Below are 17952 nucleotides of genomic sequence, written 5' to 3'. Positions count from 1 at the left end.
CTGGAGATTGGAGGATCCACTTTGGGACACTGAGCCCAACTTTTGACCACGTCAGGGGGAAAGGGATAACGTGTATCCTTAAGGCGCTTAGAAAAACGCTTATCTGGACAAGCATGGTGATTCTGGACTGCCTCTCTGAAATCAGAGTGGTCCAGAAACATACTCGGTGTACGCTTGGGAAACCTGAAACGGAATTTCTCCTGCTGTGAAGCTGACTCCTCCACCGGAGGAGCTGAGGGAGAAATATCCAACATACGATTGATGGACGCAATAAGGTCGTTCACTATGGCGTCCCCGTCCGGAGTATCAAGATTGAGAGCGGCCTCAGGATCAGAATCCTGATCAGCTGTGTCCGCATCATCAACTAGAGATTCCCCCCGCTGAGACCCTGAACAATATGAGGATGTCAAGGGAATTGTCAAGCGAGCTCGCTTAGTCGGTCTGGGGCCGGGGTCTGTGTCAGAACCCTCAGCCTGGGATCCATGAGACACCCCAGGAGGACATTGTTGGTCCAACTGAGGTGGGCCAGGGGACAAAGATTCAACAGAGTCCCTGTGCTGAGATACCGGCCTGGACTGCAATGCTTCTAGTATCTTAGCCATAGTCTCAGAGAGTTTTGCAAACTCTGTCCCCGTCACCTGAACAGTGTCAGCAGGTGGCTCCCCCTGGGCCCCCCTTAGCAGAGGCTCTAGCTGAGTAAGTGCCACAGGGGCCGAACAGTGCACACAATGAGGGTCAGTGGAACCTGCCGGTAGCGGGGTCATACATGCGGCGCAGGCAGCATAATAAGCCTGTGTTTTGGCACCCCTGCCTTTCGTGGGCGCCATGCTATTATCTTCCCTGAGTAACACAATAGGGTATATAGCCAGAAATCAACTGTGCACCATACAGTGTAAAATATGTATACCATAAACATATAATGTTACACTACTGCACAATGGGGCTAGCACCACAGGTGCTGCTTACCACCCGCTTAAAGCGGTTGTGAGGCCACCAGAGTCCCTGCCTGAGTCTCCCAGACTTTGTCCCCCTCTGTAGCGTCCAAGGAGCTGACAGGAATGGCTGCCGGCGTCCTGAGGAGAGGTGGGAGCCGTGGGCGTGGCTCAGAAAGTGCGGGAGCTGGTGCCTGCACTGTGCACAGTGAGGGGAGTGGAGTATGCAAAGCATGCTCCAGCCCTCAGTGCTGCTCGTTCTGTTCAGCGTCCCGCCCTTCCCCTGCCTGTCAGGGCTGTGGGCGGGAGGAAAGGAAACTAGGCCGCAAAAAGCCGGGGACTCTAGTAATAAACGCGGCCGCCGTAAAAGCGCGGCCGGCGCGAAAGTCCCCGGCGCACTACAAGTCCCAGCCGCGCCGCAGTGTTTCCCTGGCAGCGGCGGTTAGTGCGGCAGTCCCTATACATAAACACACTCAGCAGCGCTGAGTGTGTAATGGCACATATTAACCCGGTCAGCGCCGCGGTCCCCGGTGCACTAGCACACCCAGCAATGCTGGAGTGTTGCTGTGCGCGGTCCCCACGGGGACACAGAGTACCTCCAAGTAGCAGGGCCATGTCCCTGAACGATACCCGGCTCCTATCCAGCAGTCTCCCAGGAGTTGTGGATGAAGCACGGTCTCAGTGCCTGGAGACCGATAGGATCCCACTTCACCAGAGCCCTGAGGGGGATGGGGAAGGAAAGCAGCATGTGGGCTCCAGCCTCCGTACCCGCAATGGATACCTCAACCTTACAACACCACCGACAAGAGTGGGGTGAGAAGGGAGCATGCTGGGGGCCCTATATGGGCCCACTTTTCTTCCATCCGATATAGTCAGCAGCTGCTGCTGACCAATCTGTGGAGCTGTGCGTGCGTGTCTGACCTCCTTCGCACAAAGCAAAAAACTGAGGAGCCCGTGGGAGCACGGGGGGTGTATAGGCAGAAGGGGAGGGGCTTAACACTTTTAAGTGTAATACTTTGTGCGGCCTCCGGAGGCATAGCCTATACACCCAATTGTCTGGGTCTCCCAATGGAGCGACAAAGAAATTAATGGACGCAATCAAATCACTAGCATCTGCGTCACTTTCGGACAGATCAATGGGGTACATGGAGGTAGCGTCCGAGCCCCCAGTAAAGGCATCCTCCTTGTCCTGCGAGTCAGCTCGTGAATCAGAGCCACGGGACAAGGAAGAAGGGGGGACCCTGCGTCTCCATTTTAGGAGGACGGGGTCTGAGCCAGATGAAGAATCCTCTGTGAGCTTTGCTGAGCGAGCCGTAGCAGCAGAAGCGCCCTGAGAAGGGGGCTGATGCATGCTCAGCAGTGTCCGGGACATCTGTCCCCTGGAGAGAGGGATTCTACCCAAGCCGGGGGTTCAGCCACCGGAGCCGGAGCAGCCGGAGGGACCACTGGGGATGAGCCTCCAGGCTGAGGCACCACCATGTTAGAGCAGGCATCACAATGTGGTTATGTGCTCAGTACAGGCAGTACGAGCCTACATGCAGTGCATATTAAGTACAGCCTTGCAGCCTTGCTCCTCGTGTGAGACATGCTGCTGAAGTGGGGGCTCTGAGCCAGAATGACCCCCAGCAGAGTATATACGCAGAGTATATAAGCAGGTCCACAACCGGAGGTTGTGGCTTGCCACCGTTTGACATTGGGACATCTCTGTGCCCTCCAGATCCCACAGCCCGGACCCCCAGGGAGATGGCCAGCGCCGATCGCTGTCACAATGTGGTTTATGCAGACATGCATAAGAACGCTGATAAAATGGCGCCGGAGCGAGGAGAGGGGGCGGGGCCTACTCTAAGAGCGGGATCCGGAGGGCCAAGGAGATATACAGGGGAGGGAATATTACCTCAGAGAGGAGTGTCCCTCCCGTGTGCCGAACGGCCGCTGGGCGGAGCCGCACTGTCCCTCTGCATGATTGGCATGCAGGGGCAGTGAAAACGAAACTAGGCCTCAGGCGAAGCCGGGGCCTAAATTTAACGATGCGGCCGGCGAGCAGGCACCATCGGCGCGGTTCTCAGGTGAAAACCAGAGAACCGGCCGGAAATGTCACAATAGATACACAGCACACTCTCCCCAACAATAAAGTACAAGGGACCCCCGATAATAACGTCTCAGATACTTAGCTTGTGAGACGCAGGGCCAGGTCCCTGAGGGGTGAGTGCTCCGTCCGGCAGGATCCTGAAAGGGCTGCGGATGGAGACCGGTCTCCTGCAAGGCAGTGAGAACCGTGCTGGCTCCCACTTCAAGCCAGAGCCCGAGGGATGGTGAAGGAGCGCGGCATGTAAGGCTCCAGCCCTGAAATCAACCTTAACAACACCGCCGACACAGTGGGGTGAGAAGGGACATGCCGGGGGTCCAGCTTGGACCCGCTTTTCTTCAAACTCTTTCCAAGAATCAAAATCAGATGAGAATGCATGTGTGGATGTGTGCCTCCTGAACACAAAGCATTGAACTGGCTATATTTGGTTATCCAGGGGGTGTATATGCTCGGAGGGAGGGGCTACACTTTTTAGTGTAGTACTTTGTGTGTCCTCCGGAGGCAGAAGCTATACACCCATGGTCTGGGTCTCATGGTCTGGGTCTCCCATAAGGAACGATGAAGAAAACGTAATTTTGGAGTTTGGAATTTTTTTGCCACTACGCAGTTTACCAATCAGATTAATTGATTTTATATTTTGATAGATCGGGCATTTCTGAACGCGGCGATACCAAATATGTGTATTTTTTTTTAACGCTTTGAAAAGTTCAAATCACCCCCCTTTCACCCCATTGAAAATTAGGTTGTTTTTTTTATTTAAAACTTTTTTTTTTACTTTTTGTTTTTATTTTACTAGTACCCCTAGGGGGCTATAGCAATCAGCAATCCGATCGCTCTTCCCTATCTGCTGATCACAGCTATACAGCTGTAAACAGCAGATACGGTCACTTCCTGCTTCACTGGCCTTCCGGCCGAGTGAAAAAGAAAGTGACTCGTCATAGCTGCAGGCGTCATCACATGACCCTGTGCTAACATGGCAACCACCGAAAGTCACGTGATCACTCACGTGACTTCCGGTGGGGGCGGCGGTAAGTAAAAATCGTGACCGCGCCACACTTTGGCAGCGAGATTTAAGGGGTTAATGGCCGCGGGTGGAAGTGATTCCACCCGCGGCTAGCAGGCACACATGTCAGCTGTTGAAAACAGCTGATATGTGTGCCGACCGCCGCCTGCCCGCGGCAGGGGGTGGGGTTTAACGGGACATGCTCCATGACTGATATATCCGTCCATGGTCGTGAAGGGATTAAACTAGTCCCATTAAGTTTTAGAGCCTTTTTCTGACATTAGGATTAATTGCTATACGTAACAAGGGTGCACATGTCTATAGGCACATGCGCCCTTTTGTACAAAATGTTGTCATAGAACCATAGAATGGTGGAGTTGGAAGGGACCTGAAAGGCCGTCAGGACCAGCCCCCTGCGAGTGCAGGCTTTCCTAAACTGCCACTCGCAACATGCAAATAAGAAGGGAATTTTGTTTACTTACCGTAAATTCCTTTTCTTCTAGCTCCAATTGGGAGACCCAGACAATTGGGTGTATAGCTATTGCCTCTGGAGGCCACACAAAGTATTACACTTAAAAGTGTAAGGCCCCTCCCCTTCTGGCTATACACCCCCAGTGGGATCACTGGCTCACCAGTTTTAGTGCCAAAGCAAGAAGGAGGAAAGCCAATAACTGGTTTAAAGACCAATTCAATCCGAGAAAACATCGGAGAACTGAACCATACCACATGAACAACATGTGTACCCGAAAAAACAGAAAAACCCCGAGAAAACAGGGCGGGTGCTGGGTCTCCCAATTGGAGCTAGAAGAAAAGGAATTTACGGTAAGTAAACAAAATTCCCTTCTTCTTTGTCGCTCCATTGGGAGACCCAGACAATTGGAATGTCCAAAAGCAATCCCTGGGTGGGTAAAAGAGTACCTCATGATAGGGCCGTCAAACGGCCCTCTCCTACAGGTGGCCAACCGCCGCCTGAATGACTTATCTACCTAGGCTGGCGTCTGCCGAAGCGTAGGTATGCATCTGATAATGCTTGGTAAAAGTAAGTAGACTCGACCAGGTGGGTGCCTGACACACCTGCTGAGCCGTAGCCTGGTGCCGTAATGCCCAGGATGCACCCACGGCTCTGGTAGAATGGGCCTTCGGCCTTGAGAGAACCAGAAGCCCAGTAGAACTGTAGGTTTCAAGAATTGGTTCCTCGAGCCCCCGAGCAAGGGTGGATCTGGAAGCTTGCGACTGTTTACGCCGACCAGCGACAAGGACAAAGAGTGCATCCGGGTGGCGCAGGAGCGCCATGCGGGAAGTAGAACCTGAGTGCTCTCACCAGAACCAACAGATGCAAATCTTTCTGAAAATGATGGACTGGACGAGGACACAAAGAAGGTGAGGTGATATCCTGATTGATATGAAAATGGGATACCACCTTAGGGAGAAATTCCGGAACCGGACGCAGAACTACCCTGTCCTGGTGAAGGACCAGGAAGGGAGTTTGTATGAGAGCGTTGCTAGCTCGGAAACTCTCCTAAGAGACGAGACCGTTACTAGAAGGCCACTTCCCGTGAAAAACGGGAAGGGAGACATCCTTCAGAGGCTCGAAAGGCGGCATCTGGAGAGCAATTAGAACCTTGTTCAGATCTCAGGGCTCTAACGGCCGCTTGTACGGAGTGCTGAGAAGACAAACTCCCCGTAGGAACGTGCGTACCTGAGGAAGTCGTCGTTTCTGAAAAAATACAGATAGCGCTGAGACTTGTCCCTAAAGGGAACTGAGCGACAACCCATTTTCCTACCTAGATTGCAGGAAGGAAGGAAACATAGACGATGCAACCGGCCAGGGAGAAACACCCTGCGCCGAGCACCGAGATAAGAACATCTTCCACGTCCTGTGGTCAATCTTGGCGGACGTTGGTATGCTAGCCTGTCTCATGGTGGCAACCACGTCCTGAGGTAATCCTGACGACACTAGATTCCAGGACTCAATGCCACACCATCCGGTTGAGGGCCGTAGAATTCAAATGGAAGAATGGCCCTTGAGACAGCCAGTCTGATTGGTCTGGTAGTGCCCCCGGTTAGCCTACCGTGAGGCACCACAGAACCGAGTACCACAACATCCTCGGCCAATTTGTAGCGACGAGGATGGCGCGGCCGCAGTCGGTCTTGATCTAGCGCAGTACTCTGGGCAACAATGCCAGAGGTGGCACCTAAGGTAGCTGGAACTGCGACCAATGCTGAACTAAGGCGTTTGCCGCCAGAGCTCGATGATTGTGAAACCGTGCCATGAAGCTGGCACATTGTTGTTGTGCCGTGACGCCATTAGATCGACGTCCGGCCTCTGTCAGCGGCGCCAGATCTCCTGAAACCCGTCCGGGTGAGGAGACCATACTCTTTCGGCCACACCTCAGCGACTTAGGAAGTCAGCTTCCTAGTTTCCACACTTGGGATGTGAATTGTGGATATGGTGGATGCCGTGTCTTCCACCCACATCAGAACCTGCCGGACTTCCTGGAAGGCTTGCCGGTTGCGCGTTCTTCCTTGGTGGTTGATGTATGCCACCGCTGTGGAGCTGTCCGACTGAAGTCGGATATGCTTGCTTTCCAGCCGCTGTTGGAAGGATTGTAGGGCAAGATACACTGCTCTGTGTTCAAGAACATTGATCTGAAGAGTGGACTCTTGCTGAGTCCACGTACCCTGAGCGCTGTAGTGGAGAAAAACTGCTCCCCACCCTGATAGACTCGCGTCTGTCGTAACTATCGCCCAGGACGGGGATAGGAAGGACCTTCTTTTTGACCAAGAGGTGAGAAGAAGCCACCACCGTAGAGATTCCTTGGCCGCCTGAGAAAGAACGACGACTCTGTTGAGGGACGTCGACTCCTCGTCCCATTGGCGGAGAATGTCCCATTGTAGTGGACGCAGTAAAACTGCGCGAAAGGAACTGCCTCCATTGCTACCATCTTACGTAGGAAGTGCATGAGGCGTCTCAATGTGTGCGACTGGTTCTTAAAGAAGAGCTTGCAGCCCGTAGTGAATGCTGTTTGTCTAGCGGCAGCTTCACTATCGCTGAGAGAGTAAGAAACTCTATGCCTAGATATGTTATCGATAGGGTCGGGGTCGGATCTGACTTTAAAAAGTTGATGATCCACCCAAAACTCTAGAGAGTCTCCAGCGCAACGTTCGGGCAGTGTTGGCATGTTTCCTAAGAGAGTGCCTTGACAAGTAGATCGTCTAAATACGGGACCACAGAGTGACCCTGAGAGTGCAGGACTGTGACTACTGCTGCCCTGACCTTGGCGAAGACCAGTTGGACTGTCGCTAGCCGGAAGGTAGAGCTACGAACAGAGGGTGTTCGTCTCCTATAACGAAGCGTAGAAACGCTAGTGCTCTGGATCAATCGGCACGTGTGGATAAGCATCCTTGATGCCTAATGATGCTAGGAAATATCCTTGGGAACTTGAGGCGATGACATGGCGGAGGGATTCCATCCGGAACCGCCTGGTGTCCACGAGCTTGCTGAGCATTTTTAGATCCAGAACGGGACGGAACGGCCCGTTGTTATAGGTACCGCAAAGAATTTGGGGTAAAAACCGTGACCTTGTTCCTGAAGAGGAACGGGGGTCATCACTCTTTCTGCCTATAGAGTGCACCCTGTTTGCAGAAGAGCAGCGGCCCGGCCGGGAGGTGGAGAAATTCTGAAGAATCGAGTTGGAGGACGAGAAGTGAGCTCTATCCTGTACCCGTGAGACAGAATGTCTCACACTCAATGGTCATTGACCTATGGCAGCTAAATATCGCCAAGGCGGGAGAGCCTGCTACCGACCGAGGCCGCAAGTCATGAGGAAGCCGCCTTGGAAGCGGGTTTTCAGACTGTCGCTTTTTTGGGCGAGACTGAGCCCGCTAAGAATCTTAGCTCCTCTGATCGTTTTGAGTCCACATTGGACGAGGAAAAATGGGACCTGCCCGAGCCTCGAAAAGGCCGAAAACCCCGACTGCCTCTTGCTCTGTTGGGGTTTGTTGTGTCCGGGCTGAGGAAAGGATGAATCCTTACCCCTGGACTGTTTGATGGTTACATCCAACGCTCACCAAACAGTCGGTCAGCAGAAAAAGGCAACTGGTTAGGCAACCTTTTTTGGAAGCAGAATCTGCCTTCCATTCACTTAACGAGCAGACCAGGCTCTGCTTAAAAACACGGAGTAGCGGAGGCTACCGCCGCACGGTTCGCAGAGTCCAGGACAACCTGAATCGCGTAAGAAACAAATGCAGACATTTGAGAGGTTAAGGATGCCACCTGCGGCACAGATGTACGTGTAACCGTGTCAATCTGTGTAAGACAAGCTGAAATAGCTTGTAGTGCCCCAAGGGAGAGAATGCCGGAGCCAACGGTGCGCCGACAGCCTCATAGATGGCTTTCGACCAGAGATCCATCTGTCTGTCAGTGGCATCTTTGAGTTTGCAGTTCCATCTCCCACTGCAACTATGGATCTAGCTACAAGCCTGGAGATTGGAGGATGCCGCTCGGGACATTGGGTCCAGTCCTTGACCAAGTCAGGGGACAGGGATAACGTGTATCCTAAACCGTTTGGAGAAGCGCATATCTGGATAAGCGTGGTGTTCCTGGACTGCCTCTCTGAAGGCAGAGTGGTCCAGAAAAATACGTGAAGCTGACTCCTCCACTGGAGGAGCTGTGAGAAATAACCCACATTCTATAGATGGACGCTATAAGATTATTTACTATGGCGTCACAATCAGGTGTATCCAGATTGAGAGCGGTCTCAGGATCAGAATCCTGAGCCGCTACTTCCGCCTCATTACACAGCGAGTCCTTCTGTTAGGACCCTGATGAAACCGAGGCCGCTCATAGCGAGCCCACTTAGGCTGTCTGGGACTGACGTCCGTGCAGAGCCGTGACTCTGGGATGCGTGTGACATTCCCGGAGCTGTTAGTTATTCACACTGAGGGGGGCCATGGATCAATGATTCAACAGTGCCCATATTGTGAGAGACATGTCCGGACTGCTAGGCTTCTAGTATCATAGCCATAGTCTCAGAAAAACTGTCAGTAAATACTGCAGACACCGTCCTCATCCCCTGGCCATTAGTGCATACAATGGGAGTCTATGTAACCTGCCGGCCGTATAGCCGTACATGCTGTACCAGCTGTATAGAAAAACATGTGGTTCTGCACCTTTGTTTTACACAGAGAATATGCTGATAACTCCTCCGCATAATCCAGGAGGGTATATACAACGTGCGACCAAACAGTGCAATGTATATATACAAGCATATCTATAAGTGCACTTCTGCACTAGTGGGGTTAGCACCACAGGTGCTGCTTAACGCCTGTTACAGCGATTGTGTGACTATCAGAATGCCAGGGTCTTCCACACTTGTCTCTGTATCGTACAGAAACTGACACTAATGGCTGCCGGTGTCCTTGTAGAGAAGGAAGCCGTGGGCGTGCCTGAGAAAGTGCGGGAATCCGGATTCACAGTGCACACAGTGAGAGGGGTGGAGTATGCAAAACATACTCCAGCTCTCAGCTCTGCTCTATGCAGCGTCACGCCCCTACCCTGACTGTCAGGGCTGTGGGCGGTAACGAAGGGAGACTAGGCCCAGAAGCCGGGGACTCGAGTTAACAGCGCGGCCGCCGTAAAAGCGCGGGCCGCGCTGAAGTCCCCGGCGCACCACAAGTGCCAGCCGCGCCGCAGTTCCAGCGGCCGGCGCGACCGATTCATAGAAGTGGCCAGCGTCCCGCCCCTCTCCTGACTGGCAGGTCTGGGGGCGGGAACGAACGGAAGCAGGCCGCAAAAGCCGGGGACTCTAGTTATCAGCGCGGCCGCCGTAAAAGCGCGGGCCGCGCTGAAGTCCCCGGCGCACCACAAGTGCCAGCCGCGCCGCTGCCAGCGGCCGGCGCGACCGATTCCTGGAAGTGGCCAGCGTCCCGCCCCTCTCCTGACTGGCAGGTCTGGGGGCGGGAACGAACGGAAGCAGGCCGCAAAAGCCGGGGACTCTAGTTATCAGCGCGGCCGCCGTAAAAGCGCAGGCCGCGCTGAAGTCCCCGGCGCACTACAAGTGCCAGCCGCGCCGCAGTCCCAGCGGCCGGCGCGACCAATTCCCATAAGTGAGCCTGCTTCAGCAAAGCTGAATGAGGCCATGGCACAGGCGCCGCAGCGCTGATGTCCCCCGGCGCACTACAACACCCAGCATGCTGCGGTGTGAGCGCCAAATGCACGGGGACACAGAGTACCTTGAGGAAGCAGGGCCATGTCCCTGATGTACTCCGCTCCATCCAGCATCTTCTCCAGGGGCTGTAGATGGAGCACGGTCTCAGTGCCTGGAGACCGGTAAATCCCACTTCACCCAGAGCCCTGTAAAAAGGGATGGGGAAGGAATCAGCATGTGGGCTCCTGCCGCCGTACCCGCAATGGGTACCTCAACCTTACAAACACCTCCGACATACAGTGGGGTGAGAAGGGAGCATGCTGGGGACACTATATGTGTCCTCTTTTCTTCCATCCGACATAGTCAGCAGCTGCTGCTGACTAAAAAGTGGAGCTATGCGTGGATGTGTTGCCTCCTTCGCACAAAGCACAAAACTGGTGAGCCAGTGATCCCACTGGGGGTGTATAGCCAGAAGGGGAGGGGCCTTACACTTTTAAGTGTAATACTTTGTGTGGCCTCCAGAGGCAATAGCTATACACCCAATTGTCTGGGTCTCCCAATGGAGCGACAAAGAAAGGGAGATTATTAAGGCAAGGCGTTTAAGCACAGAGACTAATCAGGGCTCCACAGCTGCAGTCACATCACCCTTGGCACGACGGACCATCCCTGCACTGCTGGGGTCCTCTGAGCCCACCTCACTATGGGCTAGAGGGGTTGCCCTTCTCCTGGCACCTCTGTTCACCGCTCTGTCATAGGCGACCAGAGATGCTGGAAGAGGAATTGACTGAACTACAGTATATTGTGATGCACATCAGGTCCCTTTGTATGCAGTGAATTCAGGAGCGCAGCCTGCTCAATATCCGGCAGCTGTTGGCTGTTACACAGCAGCATCCGACTGCACAGGTTGTTGCTGTTTAACCATTTAAATGCTGCTGTCAATCAATGGCCAATGCATTAAAATGTCACAATTGCCAGTGAATGCGTGCTGCAGCTCCTATAGCCACTTAAAGTGACAGGATCATAGAGTGTGATGGGTGGTAATGAAATAAAACAGGAGGATAACAGAGAACCCATTTGCCTGCCATCTTCGTCCTCTTATGAAGCTTTCTGGCTGGGCTTCATAGGAGCACATCATTCAGACTGGAACTATAAAAGTTTGATCTGTCAAAATATAAATATAAAGATGTCAAAACTTTTTTTTTACTGTTTTTCAATGTATTTAGTAAAATGAATGGTGTCATTCAAAACTGCAGCTTGTCCTGCAAAAACACAAACCCTCACACGGCCATGGCAATAAAAAAAATATAAAGGGTTATGTGTCTTGGGAGAATTGGCTATTTGGGAAGGGATTGATAGCCTTATAGGATCTGACAGGTTCCCTTTAATAAGAATTACTCCATGTACATAACACGGACATTGCTAATTACTCACTTTGCTTCTGTGATGCTTTGGTCACTGGTGGAGAAGACACTTGGGGTTTCTTCACTGGAGAATTTTCGGGACTTGAATCCAAATGTAATCTAAATCCCTACATTAAAAGAAAAGACTTACCGTAAGTGTATAGCAAAACTGTATTTACCAGTTCTGGGAAAATGTTACCTCTCCATGGCTGATAACCAGAAAGCTGAATCATATCTGTAACATACAGAACTGGGTGAGGACTAAGAATCAGAAGTCAGGACGACCCAATCCCAAAAATACTGTCAAATTCCAGTCAGCTGCTCATTGTCCACAATAAGTCACGGTGTGGATAATGTTAAAGGGAATCTGCACCAGGTGTTTGCCACCTAATCTGAGAGCAGGATAACATAGGGACAGGGAGCCTGATTCCAGCGATGTGTCACTTACTGGGCTGCTTAGTGTAGTTTCAATGAATCACCGTTTTATCTGCGGTCATCATTAGAGGACTACTTGGCGTGCTACCAGGTAGTCCAGCATATTCATGAGCTCTGTATAATTGCTAGATCTGCAGCAGAGAAAACACTCATTTTATCAAAATGACAGCAAACAGCCCAGTAAGTGACACATCGCTGGAATCAGGGTCTCTGTTTCTACATTATTCTGTTATCAGATGAGGTAGCAAAAAAATGGTGACAGATTCCCTTTAATGACAGCTCCGAATTAAGATATAATAAGTGGTGCAGCACCATTGACTGCTTAAGGAGTAACAAACCTTTTATTTATTTTTTTTAATTTTTATACTTTTGTCCAGAATGGAAAACCTATGAAGCAGTGTAATTTTGTAAAACAGACGATCAGTCTTCACTACTATATAAAAAGAGTTGCATGAAAGTGGTTCCAAACTTTTCCCCAGTTTATATGTTCCCATTTGGAGTACGGATGAAGGCTATAAAAGAGTTAGCGCAGCGTCTGTTTCGCTCGAGCCTTATTCACATCACATTTTAGCCACACATAAAAGGCTCATGTTGGGGCTTCTGTCTGAAGCCCTAAAAAAAACAGGATTCAGGCATATCTGTCAACAAAGTCATTGACTTTAAAGGGAACTTGTCACCAGGTTTTTCTCCTTATGAGCTGCAGCCACCACCAGTGAGCCCTTATATGCAGTATTCCACAATGATCTATATAAGAGCCCAAACCGCTCTGTAGAACGTAAAAAATACCTTTATATTACTCTTAGTGGGCGGTCCAGTCCGATTGGTGTCGCTGCTCTCGGGTCCAGCACCTCCTCTCTGCTGTGATCGCCGTCCTCGTGCCCAGCCCCGTGTGCATGACGTCATTCACCTAGAGGCCTCCATTGCGCTTCTGCACAGGTGCACTTTGATCTACCCGGCTGAGAGCAGATCACAGTACTGTAGTGCGCATGCACGGGTGCTCTTTGACCTTTTCTCGCATATGTGCATTACAGCTCTTTGCGCTGCCCTCAGCCGGGCGCATCAAAGTTTTACATAAAAGCCCCAACGTAGCCAAAAATATATGGCTAAAACAGGATGAGAACCTGGCCTAAATCTGGGGGAAAGTTGCTCTGAAAACCAGAAATCCCAGAGGAGGAGACAGGTGCCAAACCCTTCACTGCCATCATCTGTACTCCAAATATGCAGGTTCTGCCACTCAGTGCAGGTAAATAGAATGGTGAAGAGCATGGCTTTGGAGGACAACATTTTTTACAGGAATGAAAACGAGTTTGTAATAAAGTTTCATAATTTTCAACGCTGGACAAAATGTAAAATATAAAAAATATAAAAGTTTGTTCTTTAAACTGCAACATTAGAGCTACAATCACAGGTGTCTGTTCACTTTCTATCAAAGACAGTAATGAATGGCTCAGAATAGGAAACAAGGAAAAACACCCCTTAAGGCCGCTTTACACGCTGCGATATCGTGACCGATATTGCTAGCGTGGATACCCACCCCCATCGGTTGTGCGACATGGGCAAATCGCTGCCCGTGGCGCACAACATCGCCCAGACCCATCACACTACTTACTTGCCCTGCGACGTCGTTGTGACCGGCAAAACGCCTCCTTTCTAAGGGGGGCGGTTCGTTCAGCGTCACTGAGACGTCACAGCTATGTCACTGAACCGCCGCCCAATAGAAGCGGAGGGGTGGAGATGAGTGGGACGTAACATCCCGCCCACCTCCTTCCTTCCTAATTGCAGGCGGACGGCAGGTAAGGTGAGGTTCCTCGTTCCTGCGGTATCACACGGAGCGATGTGTGCTGCCGCAGGAACAACTTCGTTACTGCTGCAGTAACGATATTAGAGACTGGACCCCCATGTCACCGATGAGTGATTTTGCACGTTTTTGCAACGATGCAAAATCGCTCAAAGGTGTCACACGCAACGGCATCGCTAAAGCGACCGGATGTGCGTCACCAATTCCGTGACCCCAACGAGATCGCTTGAGCGATGTCGCAGCGTGTAAAGCGGCCTTTACTGAAAGGCTGGGGAATTCAGGCTGTGTACATAGTATACTGACAAAGATGCTAATCAGTGCTTGGATGGACTAGCAGGCATAAGGCAGCTTGTTCAGTAGTGATGATCTCCTGATAAAACATTAATTGTATTGAAAGATGAAAACATATTCCAGTGACATCACTGTAATCAGGCTCTCTGCTCCTATACTATGGTTCTCTCAGATTACATAGCAAAAACCTTCTGACAGATTCCTTTAAATCACACAGGTGCAAATACAGAACAACTGATCATCCTGATGGCACTGTATTCGTTGGCTGGCTGTAGTAGGAGGACGCTGGCACTTCATATCTATCCCAGAACTCCACGTTTCTACTGAGTTTAACCTGTGCTTCTCCTCCAGTGTGCTCATACTGGCCAGGAATATTCTAGCCGCCAAGACGCAGCCCATCACATGCCATGTCCTTTCTGTAGTGATCTTTTGGTTAGACTTCTAGTAATATACCTAAAGATAACAATCGGATGTAACAGGCTGAGGACATGACATGCAAAGTCTAAAAAAATTACCTCATCAAGTGCCATTTCGAGCTCATGTTTGACGTGGTTCTCCAGCAGGCCATTTTCAGCAGAAGGCTTTGCCGATTCCTCCTCCAATAACTGGACTTTATTTTGTATCCTTTGTGATAGTAGCACAGGTTCTTTTTGTTTATTATCCCTGATCGATGTTACCTCAGGCTTCTTCTTTGAGGTCTTGGATGCAATCACAGCCTCCACCGCTTTCTGCCGATCTGGAGCTTTGACTTTGATGGATTCAAGATTCGGAAGCACGGTGTGACTTCTGAGTAGACTATTTTGGGCAAAATTATTTTTTAATCTTATTTTGTTCCATTTGGATTTTTTGGCTAAAGGACTTGTCTTCTGACCAATCCTACATTTCAGTTGCAATGGTTTTCTGCTGGGAAAGAACCGTTTAGACTGTTTTGGGGGGCTCTGTTCAGAAGGAGGTGGTGGTGAGGCCTCCATTGGACTGTCCTCCGTCTCAGTAGGGATAATTGATGTACTAGGTACCTCTTTCACTACTTCTACAGTATCTGATTCTATTTCTCCAGCAATTTCATTGCACAAATCCAGGATACTTATACGCTTGGATTTCTGATCATTTTCAGACACAATGTGTTGATTATTTTTATCAGATGCTAGTTTGGGGACTTTTTGCTTTTTCGCCTTATTTGCCGCTTTGACCAGGGATTTATTGCTGTCTCTTTTGCGCTTTAAAGGCACAGTAGTAGAGGCAGTTGGTATAGTAGGAGCTGCAGCTTTGGAAGTGCCGCATGAGCTGGACTGACTAGGCTTTTGGGCTTTGCTTTTCACCAGGTCACTGGAGTCCCGCTTAGTTTTCCCTTTTTCTCCACTCCTCGATGTGGACTTCTTGATGACATTGGCCTGGGTACTTCTAGGCTTCTTTTTGTCTACAGCTTTCTGCCTTAATGTAGTTGATGGCTTTTGCTTTGTCCTTTGAGTACTTGGCAATTTTTTTGCAGTCTCAGTTGTACGACCTGTATTTTTTTTACAGTCTGATTTTGCAGATGTTCTTATTGATGGTGCCGTCCTTGTATCAGTTAGTTTGCTTTTACCAGCGCATGTCTTGGATGGTTTCTTTTCCTTAGTTTGGTCATTTTTGTCCATCTTCTTGACCACTTTCTTTGCTTGTACAGATTTAATCTCTGGTTTTCTCAAGGTTTTCTTCTCAGGCTCATTCTTTATTCGTTTTGCAGACTGGCTTTTGGTCAAGCTCTTCACTATTTTGCGTGTCTTACTTTGTACAGATGTCGTTCTGGATGTGGTCTTGCGAGCGCTCGATGGCTGACCGCTCTTGGTGGCTTTTGTGGTGCTCCTTTGTGAAGCAGCCCCGTCTTTGGGTAGAGCTTTCTGCTTGCCAGGCACATTCCTACCATTATTTTTTTTGGTGACTTTCACATTTCCATTTTTCTTTTTACATCCCCCTTCTGTTTGAGAAGTCTGTGCTTTCTTTATGGCTTTACTTGTAGGGGCTGGCAATTTCTTTTTACTCTGTGTCGACCCCTGTTTTGACTTGTTTGTAACCCCATTTCTCCTTTTGGAATTTGCAGGAGGACCTTTAGTTTCTTTAAGCTTCTGACGCTTTACAGGAGTTTCAGGCAGAGAGGACTTTCTCTTTTTCGAGGCCATTACTGCAAAAGAAAAAAATGCAAATCATATGAGAGACACCTCTTAAGGGGTGAATGAACAGTAACACTATACTTGCTGCAACCTAAGTCTTCACCCAGTAATAACCTGCTGCCGATACTAATAAGAATCACCAAGTTTTAGTATGTAGGTAGAAAAAATGTTTGCCAGAAGAATGGATTTTAAGCAGCGACTGCCGCCTCTGCGGCACTGCTGTGCAGGAATGTTACAGAGGGTAGAAAATAGCAGCTATGAGGCACCATTGCCAAGAACCACAGCGAGACATACCCGGCGCACAGCAGGAGCCGCTCTTCCCCACAGCAGTCCATGCCCTTCCATCGCCTGGCACGCAGCAGTCGCTACCCTTCCACCGCCTGGCGCAGAGCAGTCCATGCCCTTCCACCGCCTGGCGCGCAGCAGTCCATGCCCTTCCACCGCCTGGCGCGCAGCAGTCCATGCCCTTCCACCGCCTGGCGCGCAGCAGTCCATGCCCTTCCACCGCCTGGCGCGCAGCAGTCCATGCCCTTCCACCGCCTGGCGCGCAGCAGTCCATGCCCTTCCACCGCCTGGCGCGCAGCAGTCCATGCCCTTCCACCGCCTGGCGCGCAGCAGTCCATGCCCTTCCACCGCCTGGCGCGCAGCAGTCCATGCCCTTCCACCGCCTGGCGCGCAGCAGTCCATGCCCTACCACCGCTTGGCGCGCAGAAGTCCATGCCCTTCCACCGCCTGGCGCGCAGCAGTCCATGCCCTACCACCGCTTGGCGCGCAGAAGTCCATGCCCTTCCACCGCCTGGCGCGCAGCAGTCCATGCCCTTCCACCGCCTGGCGCGCAGCAGTCCATGCCCTTCCACCGCCTGGCGCGCAGCAGTCCATGCCCTTCCACCGCCTGGCGCGCAGCAGTCCATGCCCTTCCACCGCCTGGCGCGCAGCAGTCCATGCCCTTCCACCGCCTGGCGCGCAGCAGTCCATAGGAGGTCAGTATTAGCAAGTTGGAGCACTTTGCGCCATGTGTTCACTTACTGAGCCCGATGTCCGGGGACCAGGACAGGAGACAATGTCAGCACCCACTGCTGTGATACTGACAGTGACCTGTGCCATTCCTCCGCACCAGAGCTGCATACACTGAACGCCACACACATAACATCCAGCTACTGATCCTCCGGAGAGCACAGCAGCCTCTCAATCTGCCTCCAGCAGTGACACTTACCGGCCTGAAGGGGGAGTGTGCGAGCTGTCCGTCCTCTTCTCTCATCAGGCCCGTCTTTCTGTCTCTAGTGAAAACTCTGTGACTTCTAATGGACAAATAAACACTCCCGGGATTATAACGGAGGGCTGCGGAGCGGCGTGCACCGAGCACCTATATACACAGCAACATCACCGGCTCCGGACACACGGGAGAAACTTCCCGGGCGGAGCAGTAAACCGTCAGATAAGCCGCCTGGAGCATGCGCACTACACTATTTCTGCATCACACGCCCCTCATTGCGCTTCAAGCCTCGCTCCCATCCCAGTATTCTGACTGTCTCCAGGATGTGACTAGAAGTTGTCACCGGTGTCGCGACAGGTTGTTATTTTGCGGCAGGACCGACGTAAAGTGTTTAGAAGTATTTTAGTGAGAATTTACGTGAGGAATGTATAGTACAGTGATGCCGGAGGGAGGCAGCATGGCAACAGGTGGGAGGAGCAGGGCTGCACGCCCGGGATA

At 51.3% G+C, this 17952-nt stretch overlaps 1 protein-coding gene across 1 annotated transcript in view; it reads right to left on the bottom strand.

Annotated features, from left to right (window-relative positions):
- ESCO1 (establishment of sister chromatid cohesion N-acetyltransferase 1) overlaps positions 1–17668 on the bottom strand; it is a 108649-nt gene extending 90981 nt beyond the window's left edge. The window contains exons 1-3 of the mRNA XM_075314465.1: positions 17455–17668; positions 14610–16252; positions 11602–11698 (exon numbers count right to left, since the gene is read on the bottom strand). Of these exons, the coding sequence (XP_075170580.1) occupies positions 11602–11698; positions 14610–16250 (1738 nt within the window). The 5' untranslated portion in view covers positions 16251–16252; positions 17455–17668. The remainder of the gene's footprint in view (positions 1–11601; positions 11699–14609; positions 16253–17454) is intronic.
- Between the last annotated feature and the right edge of the window lie 284 nt (positions 17669–17952).

Source organism: Anomaloglossus baeobatrachus, chromosome 6 (assembly GCF_048569485.1).
Source record: "Anomaloglossus baeobatrachus isolate aAnoBae1 chromosome 6, aAnoBae1.hap1, whole genome shotgun sequence".
NCBI lineage: Eukaryota > Metazoa > Chordata > Amphibia > Anura > Aromobatidae > Anomaloglossus > Anomaloglossus baeobatrachus.
The sequence above is the reverse complement of the archived record's forward strand: the minus strand, read 5'-3'. Positions and strand labels throughout refer to the sequence as shown.